At 38.2% G+C, this 18,746-nt stretch overlaps 1 protein-coding gene across 13 annotated transcripts in view; it reads right to left on the minus strand.

The window, feature by feature from the left end:
* Nucleotides 1-4,210: 4,210 nt before the first annotated feature.
* Nucleotides 4,211-18,746, minus strand: part of PLEKHH2 (pleckstrin homology, MyTH4 and FERM domain containing H2) — a 126,047-nt gene continuing 111,511 nt past the window's right edge. For 9 of the 13 annotated variants that reach the window (XR_014842053.1, XR_014842050.1, XR_014842047.1 and 6 more), the window contains 5 exons: nucleotides 16,997-17,142; nucleotides 15,247-15,376; nucleotides 14,156-14,242; nucleotides 7,940-8,077; nucleotides 4,211-6,360 (listed from right to left, as the gene is read on the minus strand). Coding sequence is in view for 4 of the 13 variants with exons in the window: in XM_021087574.2 (XP_020943233.1) it covers nucleotides 6,178-6,360; nucleotides 7,940-8,077; nucleotides 14,156-14,242; nucleotides 15,247-15,376; nucleotides 16,997-17,142 (684 nt within the window). In the remaining 9 variants the exon portion in view is untranslated. The remainder of the gene's footprint in view (nucleotides 6,361-7,939; nucleotides 8,078-14,155; nucleotides 14,243-15,246; nucleotides 15,377-16,996; nucleotides 17,143-18,746) is intronic. The other 4 variants (XR_014842054.1, XR_014842055.1, XR_014842052.1 and 1 more) reach the window with 1 other exon arrangement.

The following is an 18,746-nucleotide window of genomic DNA, read 5'->3' on the forward strand; positions in this document are numbered from 1 at the left end:
GAGCCGCGCCTGGTTGTGCGGGCTCTTATGTTGCCATGGTAGCGACGTCACAAGAACGGGATGCGTGCGGAAGAGGGGCATCACGGGAGATGTAGTTTCAGAGTTCTTCGTTAGGTAGTGGGAGACAGAGAGGAGATACGCGGTAATAAACCTGGGACCTAAAAGTTCTGGGCTGGACGTGTTCTTTGACTGAAAAAAGTATTTTACTGAGTACCAACTACTTATATGCCAGGAGGCTCTCCCTTTTCAATTGCTTTTCTCTTCCCAGTAGCAATGATTTGAAATTGAGGACGGAACAATCTTCTGAGCTATTTGCTAGTAATTTACTAGAGACAAAAATATTAACGATTTTTAGTATTTTCCAATTTTCTACTTGTTTGGTTGTTTCAGGATTTATGCAGTAACGCATCATTTATTAATAAGTTAGTAAAGAAATGCATCTCCTTAATACTTAATTTACTGTATCTCCAAATCAGTAACAAACATTGAGTTATTACTGAATGCAAGACTCTGCTATAGAGAGTAAGGAATGACGAGATGACTGCGACAAGATCACTGCCCTCGAGAGAGAAATACACAACTAATTACAATAATTCAAAGGAAGTCAGTGATACAAGCTATTGCTGGGTACAAACAATTTACATAAGAACAAGGGACTAATTATGCCTAAAGGAGTTGGTGAAACATACATGGCAGTGAAAATATTTTATCTGTCTTGAATGCTGAGTAGACCCAGGCTTTCTAGCCCAAGGTGTCCTGAATATTTGAAGAAGAAACTCCTCCTCCACCTTTCTGCCATTTGGCTTGGTCTCAAGAATATGGGCTTTGCAATAAGATAGATTTAAGTCCTGACTCAGCCACACTGGCTACATTGTCTCATTCCCACAATGAATACATCACTCCATTTCTCTGAGTCTTAGTTTCCTATCCTGTAAAGCAGGAGAAAAAGATGAGTGTTAAATGAGATAAATACATGTAAAACATAACTAATGTGCGTCTGACATAAGTGCTTAATAAGTTTTATTACTGTGTGGTAAGCTGCTGATCAGCAACGTTGAGGAAAGAAACACAAGAAAATGAAGCAGGGGGATGGTTGGTAGAAAGAAAGAGGCATTAGCTTCAGATAGAATCTTTGGAGATAAGATTCTCCCAAAACCTTGGAGACATAGGAGACTATAGTTGCACATCAGAGAAGAAATGGAGTTGAAGGGAGAAAGGATGGTAGCAAGGGGGTTTGCTACATCTACCATAGAATCAGCATCTATAGCCTGGGGCTGGCGTGCTTCTAAACCCACAGACTGACATGGGACAAACTGTAATGAATCATAAAGATTTGGATTCTGGAAGCTCAGAATCCCTTTGCATGTTAGTTGAGAAGCCCTATTGGTATGGACAACAATAATGGCAGCTAACATTTTGCCAAGTGCTTGCTGGGTCCTAGGCACAGTACTAGCATTTTAAAGTTTTAATTGTTTGGATAACTGGGATGGGTGGTTGAAGAAGGAAGCCTAGGAACAAGGAAGGTGAAAGCAATCTGACTGGTCCCTGATCACCAGCACTCATTCAGGAGTGACTGAGTTGATTCAGCTGATCTGATTGAACAGGTGAATTCCCTTTTCTACCCTTACACCTCCTGAGGCTTCATACTTGGACAAAGAAAGTGACTTTCTTGGGTAGATGAAAATTGTACTTAAGGTAAGAACATACAAAAATTTGAGCTCCCCTGCTGGATCAGCTCAAGAAGACTCAGATTTCAACGGTGGTGATGGAGGAGATAATTTTATGCTGCTTTCTGGATGAAATGAACAACAGTACAGAAGGATAAAGATGTGTGCAGGATATATTTGGGGACCTATCAATAGCTTGGATGGAAATTTATAAAGTGTCTGGTGGGACTAAGGTGGGAGAGCAAACTGGGCAGGTAGATTGGGCTGCAGGGAAAGATCTTGCAGTCTGGATTTTACTATGTTGGTGATGAAAAACCAAATAGGATTTCAAATAAGGGTGTGCCACGACTAGACCTGAGTTTCAGTGAGACAATTTTTTGCAGCTGCGTGAAGGATGTGTTGGAGTCTGCAAGTCCATATGGAGATTATTAACAATAACCCAGAAAGTGACAGAGTTTTTACATTTTCCCCTTGTTTCAAAGTTCTATAAGCATATTGTAGAAACAAATAGTGTACAGAAAAGATGAAGAGGGTATAATCAGCAAATGCCAGAAGTAACAACTGTTAAGCATTTTGATGTATTTGTTTTTCTTTCTTTCCTTCTTTTTGACTGCACCCAGGATGTGTGGAAGTTTCTGGGTCAGGGATTGAACCCTCACCACAGCAGAGACCCAGGTTACTTCAGTGACAATGCCAGATCCTTAACTCACTGTGCCGCAAGGGAACTCCCATTTTGATGTATTTCATGCTAATATTTTTTCCTCATAGTTGAAATTTTACTGTAAAGTGAGTTAATATTCTGATTTTAACATGTGTTTTCCCAGTTAATATTCTGATTTTAACATGTGTTTTCCCATGTCAATTCTTTTAAACGCCTGAAATAAAATATCATTGATGGCTGCATAAGATTCCACTATAGAGATTTTTAATAATTAGTCATTTTCCTAATATGAGTGTTTGAGATGGTTCAGAGTAAATACCTCACCTGAGTTGGGCTAATTCAGAGTCCTCTGCAATTTTTCCAAACTGGAATTGGGAAAATCGAGTCATTCCCTCTGGAGGAAACTGGCATATTTCCTGCTAAATGAAGGAGGTATTTTGTAGCGAGAGAACATGAAACAGATGCAGAGCTATGGGAAGAGGAAGAACTGGCATGAATCTCATGGTTCCGGTCCTCCCTGAGGCTCATCTTTGTCTATCTTTCTTATGACTTGGTTGCTCAGCTCTCGCTTTATGTGACACCTCCTCATATCCTTGTAATAAGTTCTCGCTCTCTTTTTAAATCTAAGTTCAAGTTGAATTTTGGACTTTTCAAAAATACAAGTGCTATCCGATATAGTTACTAAACAGCAGAAATCGAGGGCTCAGGGAAAGGGAGATGTCACTATTTCCCTATTGAGTGACTGATGAATGATGATCCTATCAACAAATTGTTGGGGGCAGTGAGTAGGAGAATCAGGTTTAGAGGACGAGTTTGAGATCCAGCCAGCACACAGTGGGGTGATTTGGAGTCCACTGGATTTGGCAGTGAGAGGGTCAATGGTAACCCTGCATAAAGAAGTTTCAGTAGAACAGTGGGGGCATGACATCAGCATTAATGATATTACATCGGGGGGCGGGGGGTATCCTATAATTTGTGCATAATCCCAAAGCTAATAACTCTCTTTAAGCTTAAACCTTTGCTTTACAGGAATCAGCCCAGAGACTCTGCAGAGAGGAAGTCCAGATTCCATGACAGCTGGGGATGGGGTGGGTGGATGGGTGAATGTGTTCCTGGCTTCCCAGGAACATTTAAAGCCTTTTTCTAGAGAAAAAGGGTTATCCATGGTGGTTAATTCTTCAGGATTATACTTCAGTACAATTATGGGTTACACGTATTATTCCAGAAACCCAGCTACCATGTATTTTTTTCCCCATGCGGGGAAAAAAAAAGTGTCCAAACAACCACTTAATAAACACATTTTTCAAGACTATAAGTTGTAACTAACTTTTCCTGTAAATTCAGAGTTAAATTTATTTCTAAGCTCTGGTAGTATCTGACTTTAAGGACAGACACACGAAAATGCAGAACATTTAAAATAAAATTTTAGGCAGTTCCCTGGTAGCCTAGCAGGTTAAGGATCCAGCGTTATCACTGCTATGGCTCAAGTCACTGCTATGGCACAGGTTAGATCCCTGGCCCGGGAACTTCCGCATGCTGTGGTCATGGCTTAAACAAATAAATAATAAAAATTTTAGAACACAGACCAATGAACTCATCTATCTGAAATAAGCTCCATTAAGGAGCTTGTTATGCAATCAAGGGAGAACCTCATGATTTATACATATTATATATGTGTGTTGATATGCAGACATACATATGAAAATTACCATTTGCCCAAACAGCTTCCCTTTATATGGATAAAACAAAGCAACACTGAAGACGAAGCGTGAGTGCAAGAGAAGGAGGTAATAACTACCATTTTCCCTAGTAGTACACCTCAGCTTTGACAATGAAAACATTAGGTATTTCTTGAAGATTGTTCAAAAGATAATGCTTGAAATGGGTTTTGTAAATCATTTATTATGATTGAAAGGGAAGAAAATGATAGGAGACAAATATTACAATTAAACACGTAACATTATTCTCTTGTAACCAATCATAATAACATACTTTGAATTTTTTAAATGGCTATATAAGCAATTTCCCAGAAAATAAAATTTTCACATCATCAGTTACAGAAAATTGATTTCTTTCCATCAAAATATTTTATCTCTGCTCTATCAAAAATAAATGCCAAGTCTAGGGTACTCCTGTTTAAGCTAAGCCTTCACCACTTGTTTAAATTAGAAGACTTAGGGGGGAGTCTTACCAGAGGGTGAAGTAACAATTGCCTGAGAATGAAGTTTTCACATATATGTAACAGCTCTGCCAACCCTCCAGCTCACCAACTAACTATTATTAAATAGTTTTCTGGGAACTCAGAAACTCTACTGTATCTCAGCCAAAAGGCTCCTGAGAGTCACCCCAAACTGGTAACCAGTTTCTTCTCAACAATTAATTTGCTTACACAGTGAGTAGTTGTGGCTCAACAGATTTAAGGGAAATTGTAAATGGAAATATTTCAATAGGGGTTTTGACTTTTGTCCTTACCAATAAAGAAAAATCTTACTTGATCAGTGTATTTCTTAGTTCTGCTCCTTCTAAGGATGCTAACATGGGATGGAAAATTTTCAAAAGGCTTAGTAAGAGAACAGTACTAGCCATTGGGAGAAAGCAGCGAAAAAGAAAACATGAAGGCTCTGCCAACAAATTAATTCAGCAGCTAACTTTTTCTTTTTCAAATTGGTCAATTACCAAAAATACCAAAGTGATAAATATATGTCCAAAATATAAATATAAAATATTCTACACATAAATAAAATTAAGTATACTCATGATTACTATTGCAATTAAACATTTTTACAATATAATTTTCATATCTTATCACAGTTTCATTTTTATCATGAATAATAAGTACTTTATTCTGTCACATACTGGAATGTACTGACCACTCATGTAACCCAGTAAAGTAATACATTTCTAGACTCTTTCAACTAAAATTTACCTCCTTTGATAGAAGAGTTACTTTCGCTTTCCTTTTAAAAATATTTTGGGGAATTTCTTTTTAAACCATAATTAAACAGGAGTGTATGTATGAGGTGAAGCTTTAAGAACTAACTATCTTCGTTTTCAAAGATATTATTATTGAACAAAGCAAGGTCAAGATGACCCAGCACCAATGCAATGAAATGTGGGCAATATTCCACTGAGCTTGGGTTATGCTGAGAGCCAAGGAATGTCAGGAATCTACTGTGTCGTTTTAAGTTTTACACGCCAGTGATCTGAAAAGGTGACAGGGTATGCTTTCTAATCCCACATAGGAGGTTCTGGTTATCTAGCTCCTGTTTTCTCACACAATGATTCATAGGGCCACAAGACTTACTGCATTTGCTCTAAAAATGTACCCTTCAACACCTCCCTGCAGCTTTTTCTTAAATTGTATACTCGACTTCTTTCTAAACACCATATCATTAATTAAAATCACATTTAATTACAGTACTTAATTTTTTGGCAGCGAGCATTTACAAATAACCAAGTGGTTTGCCAAATGAGAGTTTGGCAAAACTCCCTTGAATCTCCTTTGCTAAAGATTACTGGAATTTTTTTTTTTTTTTTTTTTAAAGAGAACAAAGCCATATCGCATGATCTCTCTGATGGCAAGGAAGAAGGTGATGGAAAAAAATTACAAATTCTAACCCATTTAATCTAAGAGAAAATCAGTATGTGGGAAAAATCTGTGTTTAGGTTTTAGTATTCACATTCATCTGAATATTTATGAATCAAATAAAAGAGATTAACTTCCATTATTTTTAAAGAATGGAATACTGCTGTGTGGGTGCCACGCTGCCAGGATGCAAATGAACTTATTTGGAGCTGATGCAGCCATTGCTTAGAGGACAGGAAGTCAAAGTTCAGACTCCCAAACTTTCAGAGTAAAGTGGGGCCTTTCGTTGGTCTGCTGCTTGATAGAAGGGGCTGGCTTCCCATCACCCTGGCTTGGGGGCCCCGGGTCCGAGCTGAGAGCAGCGCTGGAGCAGAGAGGTGGTGAACTGCCTTTTGTTGATAGAAGTTGTTTATGTAGCTGGCGATCAAAAGAGTGATTTCAAGAATCTAAAACAAGAAAAATAGAATTGTGATTCTTCTGAGAAGTTCTCATCACTTTCAAAAGAGGTTGAAGAGTTGGCCATGGGTGGTCTTCATTTGCAAGTAGCCAGGTTACCAGAATTCCCTTATAATCAAATCAGTCAAATACAGTTGACCTTTGAACAATACAGGGGTCAGGGGTTCTGACACTCTGAGCTTAACTTGACAGTGGCCCTCTATCCTCTGTTCCTTTGTCTCTCCGGTTCTGCATTCCTGGATTCAACCAACTGCTGGATGGTGTAGTAACATAGTTTTTACTATTGAAAAAAAATCCTTATGTGACTGGACCCATGCAGTTCATACCTGTGTTCGTCAAGGGTCAACTTGTACTTGCATGTTCAGTATATTTTTCCATTACTTAAACCAGCAGAAAAAAATGATACTTGAAACAAAATTTCAAATTTAGTGGCAACATTAGAATATGTGACAGCAGTATGATTCTATCCGTTATTTTAAAGCCATGTCTGTGAATATATGAGTAAGAAATTCAGTATATTATATCAACTCAATATTTATTTATTTATTATTTTTTGTCTTTTTGCCATTTCTTGGGGCGCTCCCGCAGCATATGGAGGTTCCCAGGCTAGGGGTCGAATCGGAGCTGTAGCCACCGACCTACACTGTAGCCACAGCAACATGGGATCCAATCCACTCTATATTTAAACTAAGGCACTGAGTGTGCCATGATCTTCTGCACTCACTATCTGCCTTTGCTTAAGTATAGATTTAATTAAAAAATATATATGCCACTTTTAAAGCTTCAAATTCTAAAAAAGGTTTTCTTTTAGTTAACAAATTTTAAGACAGTTAATTGTCTATCCATTCTAAATGTAATAGTTTGTGTGCACTAACCCCAAACCCCCAGTCCACCCCTCTCCCTCCCCCTAGGCAACCGCAAGTCTGTTCTCTATGTCTGTGAGTCTGTTTCTGTTTTACAGATTGGTTCATTTGTGCCATATTTTAGTTCCCACATATAAGTGATATCATATGGCATTAAGACAGTTAAAGTTTTAGAAAAATTAATTTTTTTTCTAAAATTGGAATTATATGTTAGAATATAGCCCTTTGATTTATTGCTTTTCGAGACTTTAGTTTGCTAAGAATAGTAAAGAAACAGGTATGTTTTAATTATAAAACCTCATTCTTCCCACTAATGAGTCCATAAAGTAAATTACTCCAAGCAAATAAGATGATTGAATAAAGTACCTGAAAACAACAGCTTATGCCATGACCACTTATTTTGAACTGTCTGTATACTAGGCACTGGGCTAAATATTTCACAGCTCCTTCATTTAATTTTAAACTCCCCCACCAAAAAAAAAAAAAAAAAAAAAAAGAAAAGAAAATAGGTAGCACCATACCATATTTTATAGGAAGAAACCAAGGCTTAGAAAAATGAGGTACGCCAGAATTTGGACCTATAGTTGTTGTTTGATTATAAGTGAAGTCTGTTTTCCCATCAGGAACTTAGTCTTTCCACAATAAACATTTTAGTATGGGAAAGAAAAACTAGCATAAAAAAGTTAGCAGAAAGGCTTCTACTCACCTTGGGTTTTGCCATGGCAAAAAGTAATTTCTCTGTTGGTTTGTCCTTTGAATGTGTATTGTTAATGACTATCATAAAATCATCTTGATAACCTCCAAAGGTCATTAGACTCTTGTACACATGGCTGACTATTAACCTCTTCAAAGAAAAGAAAAAGTAAATGTATTATACCATCTTCATTTTCATTTTATTTATTTATTTGGTTGTTTTTAGGGCTGCAGGTGTGGCATATGGATGTTGTCCAGCTAGGGCTGAAATCAAAGCTATAGCTGCCAGCCTACGCCACAGCCACAGCCACACCACATCCAAGCTGCATCTGGGAGCTTCACCACAGCTCATGGCAACACCGGATCCTTAACCACTGAGCAAGGCCAGGGATTGAACCTGCATCCTCATGGATACTAGTTGGGCTCATTTCCGCTGAGCCACAATGGGAACTCCCAATCTTCATTTTCAAAGAAAGGTGAGAGATAATTAATCACATATATCATCAATAAAGTGCTAATACAGGCAACCAACTGTGAATCAAAGACATTTTTTAAAAAATTTCATAAAGTTCTTAAAAGCAAAACTTGAACTTGCCATGCACCAGAAACTATTTACATAGTTTCTGTATTTGTATTTGTCCTTTAAGATAATCTACCTATCTATCTATACATTAGGTTGAACGGTATGAAACTGATGCTTTTTAAGGTAAAAAATGTTCAAATGCTGTCAAATCCATTAAGTTCAACTGACAAATAGATTTTGATATATATATAAACATAAACAGTATCACGCATACTGCTGCTTTTTTTTAACATCTGCTCCTTTTAGCTTAACATGTTATGAGCATCTTTCCATGATAAGAAATGTACTTGTCTAACATTTTAAATGATTTTATAGGCATTTAGATTTTATAGACATTACTTAACTAATATCCTAATGAAGAATATTTAAATCTTTTTGTAATTTGTTACTATCTTAAGCCATACTCCAGTGAATATTTTGGGACATATTTCATATTACATATACCTAAATTATTTCTTTGGTTATAAACCTCAACAACTGAAATTGCCATCTAAAAAAATGTAAGGAAAATTTTGAAATTTTCCAAATTGAGAGGTTATACCTGTTTATATTCCCAGCATCACTGTCTTGCTAAACACTGAATATCATTATTCTTTAGAATCTCTGCCAACCTGGGAATTCCGGTCTTGGCACAGAGGAAACAAATCTGACTAGGAACCATGAGGCTGCAGGTTCAATCCCTGGCCTCGCTCAGTGGGTTAAGGATCCGGCATTGCCGTGAGCTGTGGTGTAGGTCGCAGACGCTGCTCAAATCTGGTGTTGCTGTGGCTGTGGTGTAGGCCGGTGGCTACAGTTCTGATTAGACTCCTAGTCTGGGTACCTCCATATGCTATGGGTGCAGCCCTAAAACGACAAAAAAACAAACAAACAAAAAAATCCTCTGCCAACCTGATTGGTGAAAAGTAGAATCTCACTGTTTTTTTGTTTTTTGTCTTTTTAGGGCTGCACCCACAGCATAGGAGGTTTCCAGGCTAGGGGTCAAATTGCAGCTGTAGCTGCCAGCCTACACCACAGTCACAGTAATGCCAGATCTGAGCCGAGTCTGCAACCTACACCACAGTTCACTTAACCCCGGATCCTTAACCTCCTGAGCAAGGTCAGGGATCGAACCTGAGTCCTCATGGATACTAGTCGGGTTCCTAACCACTGAACCACAATAGCAACTCCAGAATCTCACTGTTTTAAACAGAATTTATTTGATTGTCACTAAGATTAACATTTTTAAATGCATTTATTTAATTATCTGTATTTCTTCTGAGTTGCCTTGGCCCATCTGTCTATTGATGTGTTCATAGTTTCCTTACTATTTAATAAGACATCCATGTTCAGAAAAGATATCAACCCTTTGTCATATTTGCAGCAAATATTTTTCCCAATGTGTTACTAAAACAATTTTAAAAATTTAACTCAAAGATGTAGAGCCTAAAAATAAAGGACTCTGCATATCTATCTGATGATTAGCCTGGAGACACGAAGCAGAACATTTCGCACTGCACGCCTTCAGTACTGCAGCCCAGCAGTGCCTACGTCCTGGCCTGTATGTCCATCTCCTGGGATCTAGGGCACTGGTTTACTGAGCTAAGGTAGCTCATGATGGTGTACGACTTCTGGTGACTTTAAGTCACTGACTTTATAATGTAACTTCAGATTATCTTTTCAAGAACTGAAAGGCATTCAGGAAATATAAACACCTTCAAAGAAGTTTTTCAGCAATTATAAGGAGAAACAGTTACTGCAACAATTAAGGACAAGAAATTCCCAGTGATCCTGACTATAACCACAGGAAGGAGAGCTCACTACACCTACCAAATGAATTTTGCAAGCTCTGTCCATTAGGTTAAAAAAAAAATTTTTTTTTTCTTTTGGTATGGCCATACATGAGGCATATGGAAGTTCCTGGGCCAGAAATTGAATCTGAGACGCAGCTGTGACCTACACTGCAGCTGCTGCAATGCTGGATCCATTAACCCACTGTGCTGGGCCGGGGATCAAACCCATGCCTCTGCCGCTACCAAAGCCACTGCAGTTGTATTTGTAACCCACTGTGCCACAGCAGGAACTCCTAAAAAAATTTTTTTGTGTGTGTCTTTTTAGGGCCACACCCATGGCATATGCAAGTTCCCAGGCTAGGGGTTGAATCAGACCTGCAGCTGCTGGCCTATGTCATAGCAACAGCAACTTCAGATCCAAGCTGCATCTGCAGACCTATGCCACAGCCTGCAGAAATGCTGGATCCTTAGCCCATGGAGAAAGACAGAGATCAAACCCATAACCTCATGGATAATAGTGGGTTCTTAACCCATTGAACCACAATGGCAACTCCCAAAAAATTCTTTTTGAGTAGTCTGATACATATAAAATATGACAGAAAATAAATTTAAGATAAATTAATATATAGAAAGTATTATTTGACTTATATTTAAATATGAAAAGATACTGTATAATACAAGTGAACGGATAAGAGATATTATGGGAAATCATAGAAATTGTTTTAGAAGCCTTAGTGAAGCTGAACTTAAACTTTGCTAACTACTTTCAAAAGGTTGAAGAAGAAGGAATACTCCCAAAGACATTCTATGATGCCACCATCACCCTCATTCCAAAACCAGACAGAGATACCACCAAAAAAGAAAACTATCGGCCAATATCATTGATGAATATAGATGCAAAAATTCTCAACAAAATCTTAGCCAACCGAATCCAACAACATACCAAAGAAATTATACACCATGACCAGGTTGGGTTCATCCCAGGTTCACAAGGATAGTTCAACATATGCAAATCAATCAGCATCATACACCACATTAACAAAAGAAAAGTCAAAAATCATATGATCATCTCAATAGATGCAGAAAAAGCATTTGACAAAGTCCAACATCCATTCATGATCAAGACCCTCGCCAAAGTGGGTATAGAGGGAACATTCCTGAATATAATCAAAGCCATTTATGATAAACCCACAGCAAATATAATACTCAATGTGGAAAAACTGAAAGCCTTCTCACTCAAATCTGGAACAAAACAGGGATGCCCACTCTCACCACTGCTCTTCAACATCGTTTTGGAAGTCTTAGCCACAGCAATTAGACAAACAAAAGAAATAAAAGGCATCCATATAGGAAGAGAAGAGATAAAACTGTCACTGTATGCAGATGACATGAGACTATACATAGAAAACCCTAAGGACTCAACCCCAAAACTCCTTGAACTGATCAATAAATTCAGCAAAGTAGCAGGATATAAGATTAACATTCAGAAGTCAGTTGCATTTCTGTATACCAGCAATGAAACATTAGAAAAGGAATACAAAAATACAATACCTTTTAAAATTGTACCTCACAAAATCAAATACCTCGGAATACACCTGACCAAGGAGGTAAAGGCCGAGAACTCTAAAACTTTAATCAAAGAAATCAAAGAAGATGTAAAGAAATGGAAAGATATTCCATGTTCCTGGATTGGAAAAATCAATATTGTGAAAATGGCCATACTACCCAAAGCAATCTACAGATTCAATGCAATCCCTATCAAACTACCCATGACATTTTTCACAGAACTAGAACAAACAATCCAAACATTTTTATGGAACCACAAAAGACTCAGAATCGCCAAAGCAATCCTGAGAAACAAAAACCAAGCAGGAGGCATAACTCTCCCAGACTTCAAGAAATACTACAAAGCCACAGTCATCAAAACAGTGTGATACTGGTACCAAAACAGACAGACAGACCAATGGAACAGAATAGAGAACCCGGAAATAAACCCTGACACCTATGGTCAATTAATCTTTGACAAGGGAGGCAAGAACATCAAATGGGAAAAAGAAAGTCTATTCAGCAAGCATTGCTGGGAAACCTGGACAGCTGCATGCAAAGCAATGAAACTAGAACACACCCTCACACCATGCACAAAAATAAACTCCAAATGGCTGAAAGACTTAAATATACGACAGGACACCATCAAACTCCTAGAAGAAAACATAGGCAAAACACTCTCGGACATCAACATCATGAATATTTTCTCAGGTCAGTCTCCCAAAGCAATCGAAATTAGAGCAAAAATAAAGCCATGGGACCTCATCAAACTGAAAAGCTTTTCCACAGCAAAGGAAACCCAAAAGAAAACAAAAAGACAACTTACAGAATGGGAGAAAATAGTTTCAAATGATGCAACTGACAAGGGCTTCATCTCTAGAATATATAAACAACTTATACAACCCAACAGCAAAAAAGCCAGTCAATCAATGGAAAAATGGGCAAAAGACCTGAATAGACATTTCTCCAAAGAAGATATACAGATGGCCAGCAAACACATGAAAAAATGCTCAACATCGCTGATTATAAGAGAAATGCAAATCAAAACTACCATGAGATACCACCTCACACCAGTCAGAATGGCCATCATTAATAAATCCACAAATAACAAGTGCTGGAGGGGCTGTGGAGAAAAGGGAACCCTCCTGCACTGCTGGTGGGAATGTAAACTGGTACAGCCACTATGGAGAACAGTTTGGAGATACCTTAGAAATCTATACATAGAACTTCCATATGACCCTGCAATCCCACTCTTGGGCATCTATCCGGACAAAGCTCTGCTTAAAAGAGACACATGCACCTGCATGTTCATTGCAGCACTATTCACAATAGCCAGGACATGGAAACAACCTAAATGTCCATCGACAGATGATTGGATTCGGAAGAAGTGGTATATATATATATATATATATATATATACACACACACACAATGGAATACTACTCAGCCATAAAAAAGAATGACATAATGCCATTTGCAGCAACATGGATGGAACTAGAGAATCTCATACTGAGTGAAATGAGCCAGACAGACAAAGACAAATACCATATGATATCACTTATAACTGGAATCTAATATCCAGCACAAATGAACATCTCCTCAGAAAAGAAAATCATGGACTTGGAGAAAAGACTTGTGGTTGCCTGATGGGAGGGGGAGGGAGTGGGAGGGATCGGGAGCTTGGGCTTATCAGACACAACTTAGAACAGATTTACAAGGAGATCCTGCTGAATAGCATTGAGAACTATGTCTAGATACTCATGTTGCAATAGAAGAAAGGGTGGGGGAAAAAATCTAATTGTAATGTATACATGTAAGGATAACCTGACCCCCTTGCTGTACAGTGGGAAAATTTAAAAAAAAAGAAAAATAAATAAATAAATAAAAGATTAAATTGTAATCATGGTTGCATTTGTAAAATGACTATTCATTATATAGTATTAGGAAGAATGTTTTCTGTGTATGAGAAAAATCAGATTAAGATATCATTACCCACGGAGTTCCCATCATGGCTCAGCGGTAACAAACCCGACTAGTATCCATGAGGATGCAGGTTGGACCCCTAGCCTTGCTCAGTGGGTTAAGGATCCAGTGTTTTCATGGAGCTGTGGTGTAGGTTGTAGATGCGGCCCGGATGTGGCATTGCTGTTACTATGATGTAGGCTGGCAGCTCCAGCTCTGATTCTACCCATAGCCTGGAAACTTCCATATGCCGTGCGTGTGGCCCTAAAAAGACAAAAAAGAAAAGAAAAAGATACCATTACCTTTTGTTTATGGTACACTGAGCAATGGAAATAGTTGACTCAATGCAAAACTTAAGGATTAATCTTACCATGGAGTTGTATTCTAAGATGCTTAAACCGTCTTCATGTACAGCCAGCCACATGAAAGTACTTCCAAGTGATGATGGGGTTATGGGCTATGAAGACGTGAAAATACACGATGTGATAATTGCCAAGCAAAATTACTGAAACACTTTTCAGTCTAAATACAATGCAACATTTGCAAAGACAACAACAACGTATTAAAAATCTCAGCTAGGGAGTAGGCATAACAGAAAGAGCAGTGAATCTAATCTTAGGAGACCTGGGTTTGAGACCTGAATCTGCCATTTATAAACAGATGCAATTGGACAAACCACTTAATCTAACCCCCGGCAGGGTTCATCTCTCCTTTCTCAGTGTTTCTGCAGCACTCTGTTCATGTCACCCTTAACAATATTCACCACACAGTGGTTGTTTCCAGGCCTATTGCAACACTGGTTGTGGGTTCCTGGAAATTTGAGCACAACGCATCTGAAGCCATGGGCTTATTTATCCCTAGAGCTTAGCTGAGTGTTTAGCAAACAGAATTCATAAATGTTAAAAAATTGAGCAAATGAGTGAAGGTGAAAAAGAGTGAATAGATGAATGAATAAAGAGAAGAAAGCAGCCTGGATGTTGTCTTCAGTGTAATGATTAATCATAATGAAAGTAGGAAATGATTTAAGGTAGGGGGAAGTGGAGAAGAGGGGAAAATATAGAGACACTGATGGCTTTCCTACCCTTTCCTTAGTGGATCTTCATCATTTTCTTTAAATTGTTAGAAATGTCCTTCTTTCCTTTTGTCTTTTTTAGGGCTGCACCTGTGGCACATGGAAGTTTCCAGGCTAGGGGTCGAATCAGAGCTGCAACTGCTGGCCTACACTACAGCCACAGAAACGCCAGATCTAAGCCATGTCTGGGACCTATACCACAGCTCATGGCAACACTGGGTCCTTAATCCACTGAGTGAGGCCAGGGATGGAACTAGTTGGGTTCGTTACCACTGAGCCAGGATGGGAACACCCTTATTTTCTTTTAAAAAACCAAATATACTAAGCCTGGGGTTACTGTTAAGACTTGGTATTTTACTGAACTGAATAGCTCCCCCACTCATCCTTACTTTTGCAAGAAACAACTTGGCACCGAAGAATGGCCACTTCCGGGCTACTGTCAAATAAATTCGCACACAATCTGTAGCACTGTGTCCCCGGAGGGCCATCCATCTGGTTGACAGTCGCTGGCACAGCTGCCTAAAAAAAAGGAAAGAACAAAAACACAAAAGAAAAAAATATAAACAGTGTATCATCCTCCCAAGATAAAGCTCTCCTTGAGCCAGTCCTAGGCACCACTGGGGGACCCACTCGCCACTGCGGTGAAACTGTGGTTTTGTGACTCCCCTCTCACAGCTGTCCACACCTTGTCCTCTTTGTAGCATATGGAGGTTCCCAGGCTAGGGGTCAAATTGGAACTGTGACTGCCAGCCTACACCACAGACACAGCAACACCAGATCCTTAACCCACTGAGCAAGGCCAGGGATCGAACCTGCGTCCTCATGGATGCCAGTCAGATTCGTTTCCACTGAGCCACAACAGGAACTCCTCCTTTCACCAAATTCCCCTATGATTAGTGCTCTCAGGATGACCTAGGTTCCCCACTCCCTACCCCCTTCAGGTAAATTTGAAAAAAATCTGATAAGCTAATATCAAACTTTCATATAGATTAGTTTAAAAGGTAATTTCTCATGGGAATAACTTTCATTTTTATGGAAAAGTACGGGAAGTTGAGACTGAAGAATGAATCCCCAGCAGCAGAATCCTGGCTTGGAGAGATGTTGGATACAGGAGAAACCTCTTAAATAAAACCATGAAAGCAACCATTTATTTACACAGACAAAAAAGGGGCTGATTTCAAATGTTTCTATGATGGAAAAATTCATGGTGAATTGGATTTGCCTCTATTTTTGAATCTACAGCTTTTCTTTATAAGGCTTTCAAAAATCATAACTCCAAGTTAGTTGAGTTTAATTATAAAACTTTACATGATGGAGTTCCTATTTGACTCAGCAGGTTAAGGACCCAGTGTTGTCTCTGGGAGGATACAGGTTCAATCTCTGGCCTTGCTCAGTAGGTTAAGGATCCAGCACTGCTGCAAGCTACAGCACAGGTCCCAGATGCGGCTTGGATCTGGTGTTGCTGTGCCTGTGGCGTAGGCCTCAGCTGCAGCTTGGATTCAACCCCTAGCCTGAGAACTTCCATATGCCACATGTGAGGTCATAAAAAGAAAAAAGAATTTTTTTATATGAAAAAATTTTGCCTAAGAAGATAGTTTATTTTTATTCCAATCTGTTTATAATGGAATACACTGAGATAAAAATTTTTGATAAATGCTTCATAAAAATTAAACATCAGTAAGTTTTTCTCTTTTATTTACTAGCAAGGTTAATTTGGATAAGAATCAGTAAGATTACATGAAAAGTAGATCTTCTACACTAAGGTATATATTTTTCATTAAAAAAAGTTTTAAATCATTAAAAAAAAAAAAAAAAAAGGTCCCTTGTAGTGCAATGGGTTAAGGATTCTGCGTTGTTACTGTAGTGGCCAAGGTTGCTGCTGTGGTGAGAGTTTGAACCTTGGCTCGGGGACTTTCACATGCTGCAGCCACAGCCAAAAAAAAAAAGTTTAAATCTAGATTCTAAAGTTTCTAGGTAAATCTTAAAAAGATCTATAACCCCTTGGGATTCAATACTCTTAAAAAATTCTTGAGAAAATTGTTATGTACAATTTTTTTCATCTGTAAAATTTGAACAGAAAAATATCACTGAAAAACTAGTGTGCATCTTCCCTTTAAAGAGTTACAAATTGTTCTTTACCTTAACTGTTCTTCAGACGAGTCATCTCTATACCTTTTGGGGTAAAATTTCTCGATGACTTGTTTGAGAGTTTGATTTGCTTTGCACTGATTAGTGACATGACCTGCTGGAGTGGAAAAAGGTCTTTCAAAATCTCCAATCTCCACCTAATTGAAAACCAAAAAAAAAAAAAAAAGATATAGGATATGAAGTAGAATTTTTAAAAAGAAAATTGGTTTTATTTTTTCAGCATTATTTATAACATACAACATATAAACCTATTTGTAATAATTGTGTCATTATGGAATTTATAATCATATACAAGTAAGATAATTAAAATCTAAAGTTCATTTAAAGTATTTTTTTTCCTCATTTTTCACTGTGAATAGTTGGGGTTTTTATTTTTTTTTAAGTTTTATTGAAGTACAGTTAAGTTATAAGGCAGTAGTAATTTCTGCTGTACAACAAAGTGACCCAGTCATACATATACACATATCTATTCTCAGATTCTTTTCCCACATAGATTATTACAGAAAAAAATCTGTAACATTTCAGTTCCATTTCTACATTAACTACCTGAGGTTCTTATCTGGTAGTATTTGCTAAAGACCACTTACTCTACCAGATAATTTTTCATTTTTAAGGTACTATTTTGGTTGATAATAATAAGGCAAAATAGAAGTTAAAAATGAAAGATTCAAAAAAGTTATAAAACCATTAAAATCTTTAAAAAGTATTACTTGGACTTTTTAAGGGTCTTTACCTAATATGATGGAAGGGAGTACTATATTCTCATTACTTTCTTCCTAGGTTTTCTATATAAATGTTACTATATTTATCCCTCGATCTATCATTCTGTTATTCTTGGAAATAAGGCCTTTCATTGTCCTTTCTCCCTAAATGAAAGAATGTTTAATCCTTCTTTCTATTAGCAGGCTACAAAGATGTCATTCCCTACCAACCCATCCAACTACCCACCCATCCATCTCTTCCACCCAGTCATTCATCCAAACTTACGTTGAGTCCCCATTTTATGTCAGGCACTGTGCTAATTTATATGAGAAAGAAAAAAGTTGGAGTTCCCGTCATGGCCCAGTGGTTAACAAATCTGACTAGGAACCATAAGATTGCGGGTTCAATCCCTGGCCTCGCTCAGTGGGTTAAGGATCTGGTGTTGCTGTGAACTGTGGTGTAGCTCGCAGACTCTGCTCCGATCCTGCATTGCTGTGGCTGTAGTGTGGGTGGGCAGCTGTAGCTCCGACTGGACCCCTAGCCTGGGAACCTCCATATGCCGCGGGAGCGGCCCTAGAAAAGGCAAAAAGACAAGAAAGAAGGAAGGAAGGAAGGAAGGAAGGAAGGAAAGAAAGAAAGAAAGAAAGAAAGACAGAAAGAAAGACAGAAAGACAGACAGAAAGACAGACAGAAAGACAGAAAGAAAGAAAGAAAGACAGAAAGAAAGAAAGAAAGACAGAAAGAAAGAAAGAAAGAAAGAAAGAAAGAAAGACAGACAGACAGAAAGAAAGAAAGAAAGAAAGACAGAAAGACAGAAAGAAAGAAAGACAGACAGACAGACAGACAGACAGACAGACAGAAAGAAAGAAAGAAAGAAAGAAAGAAAGAAAAAAGTTGAGTACAGTTCCTATCCTCAAAGAGTTTACTGTCTAGTAGGGGAGTCGGAAGAATAAACAAATACTTGTGATCAACTGTGTTAAATGCTTTGTATAGGGTACCAAAGAGGGTTCAACAAAGTGGGATGGGGTGGGGGACACAC

Source organism: Sus scrofa, chromosome 3, assembly GCF_054392235.1.
Source record: "Sus scrofa isolate SSC_HxYL_T2T_F1_AM1 chromosome 3, Sscrofa_HxYL_maternal_Yorkshire_Landrace_v2.0, whole genome shotgun sequence".
NCBI classification, from domain to species: domain Eukaryota; kingdom Metazoa; phylum Chordata; class Mammalia; order Artiodactyla; family Suidae; genus Sus; species Sus scrofa.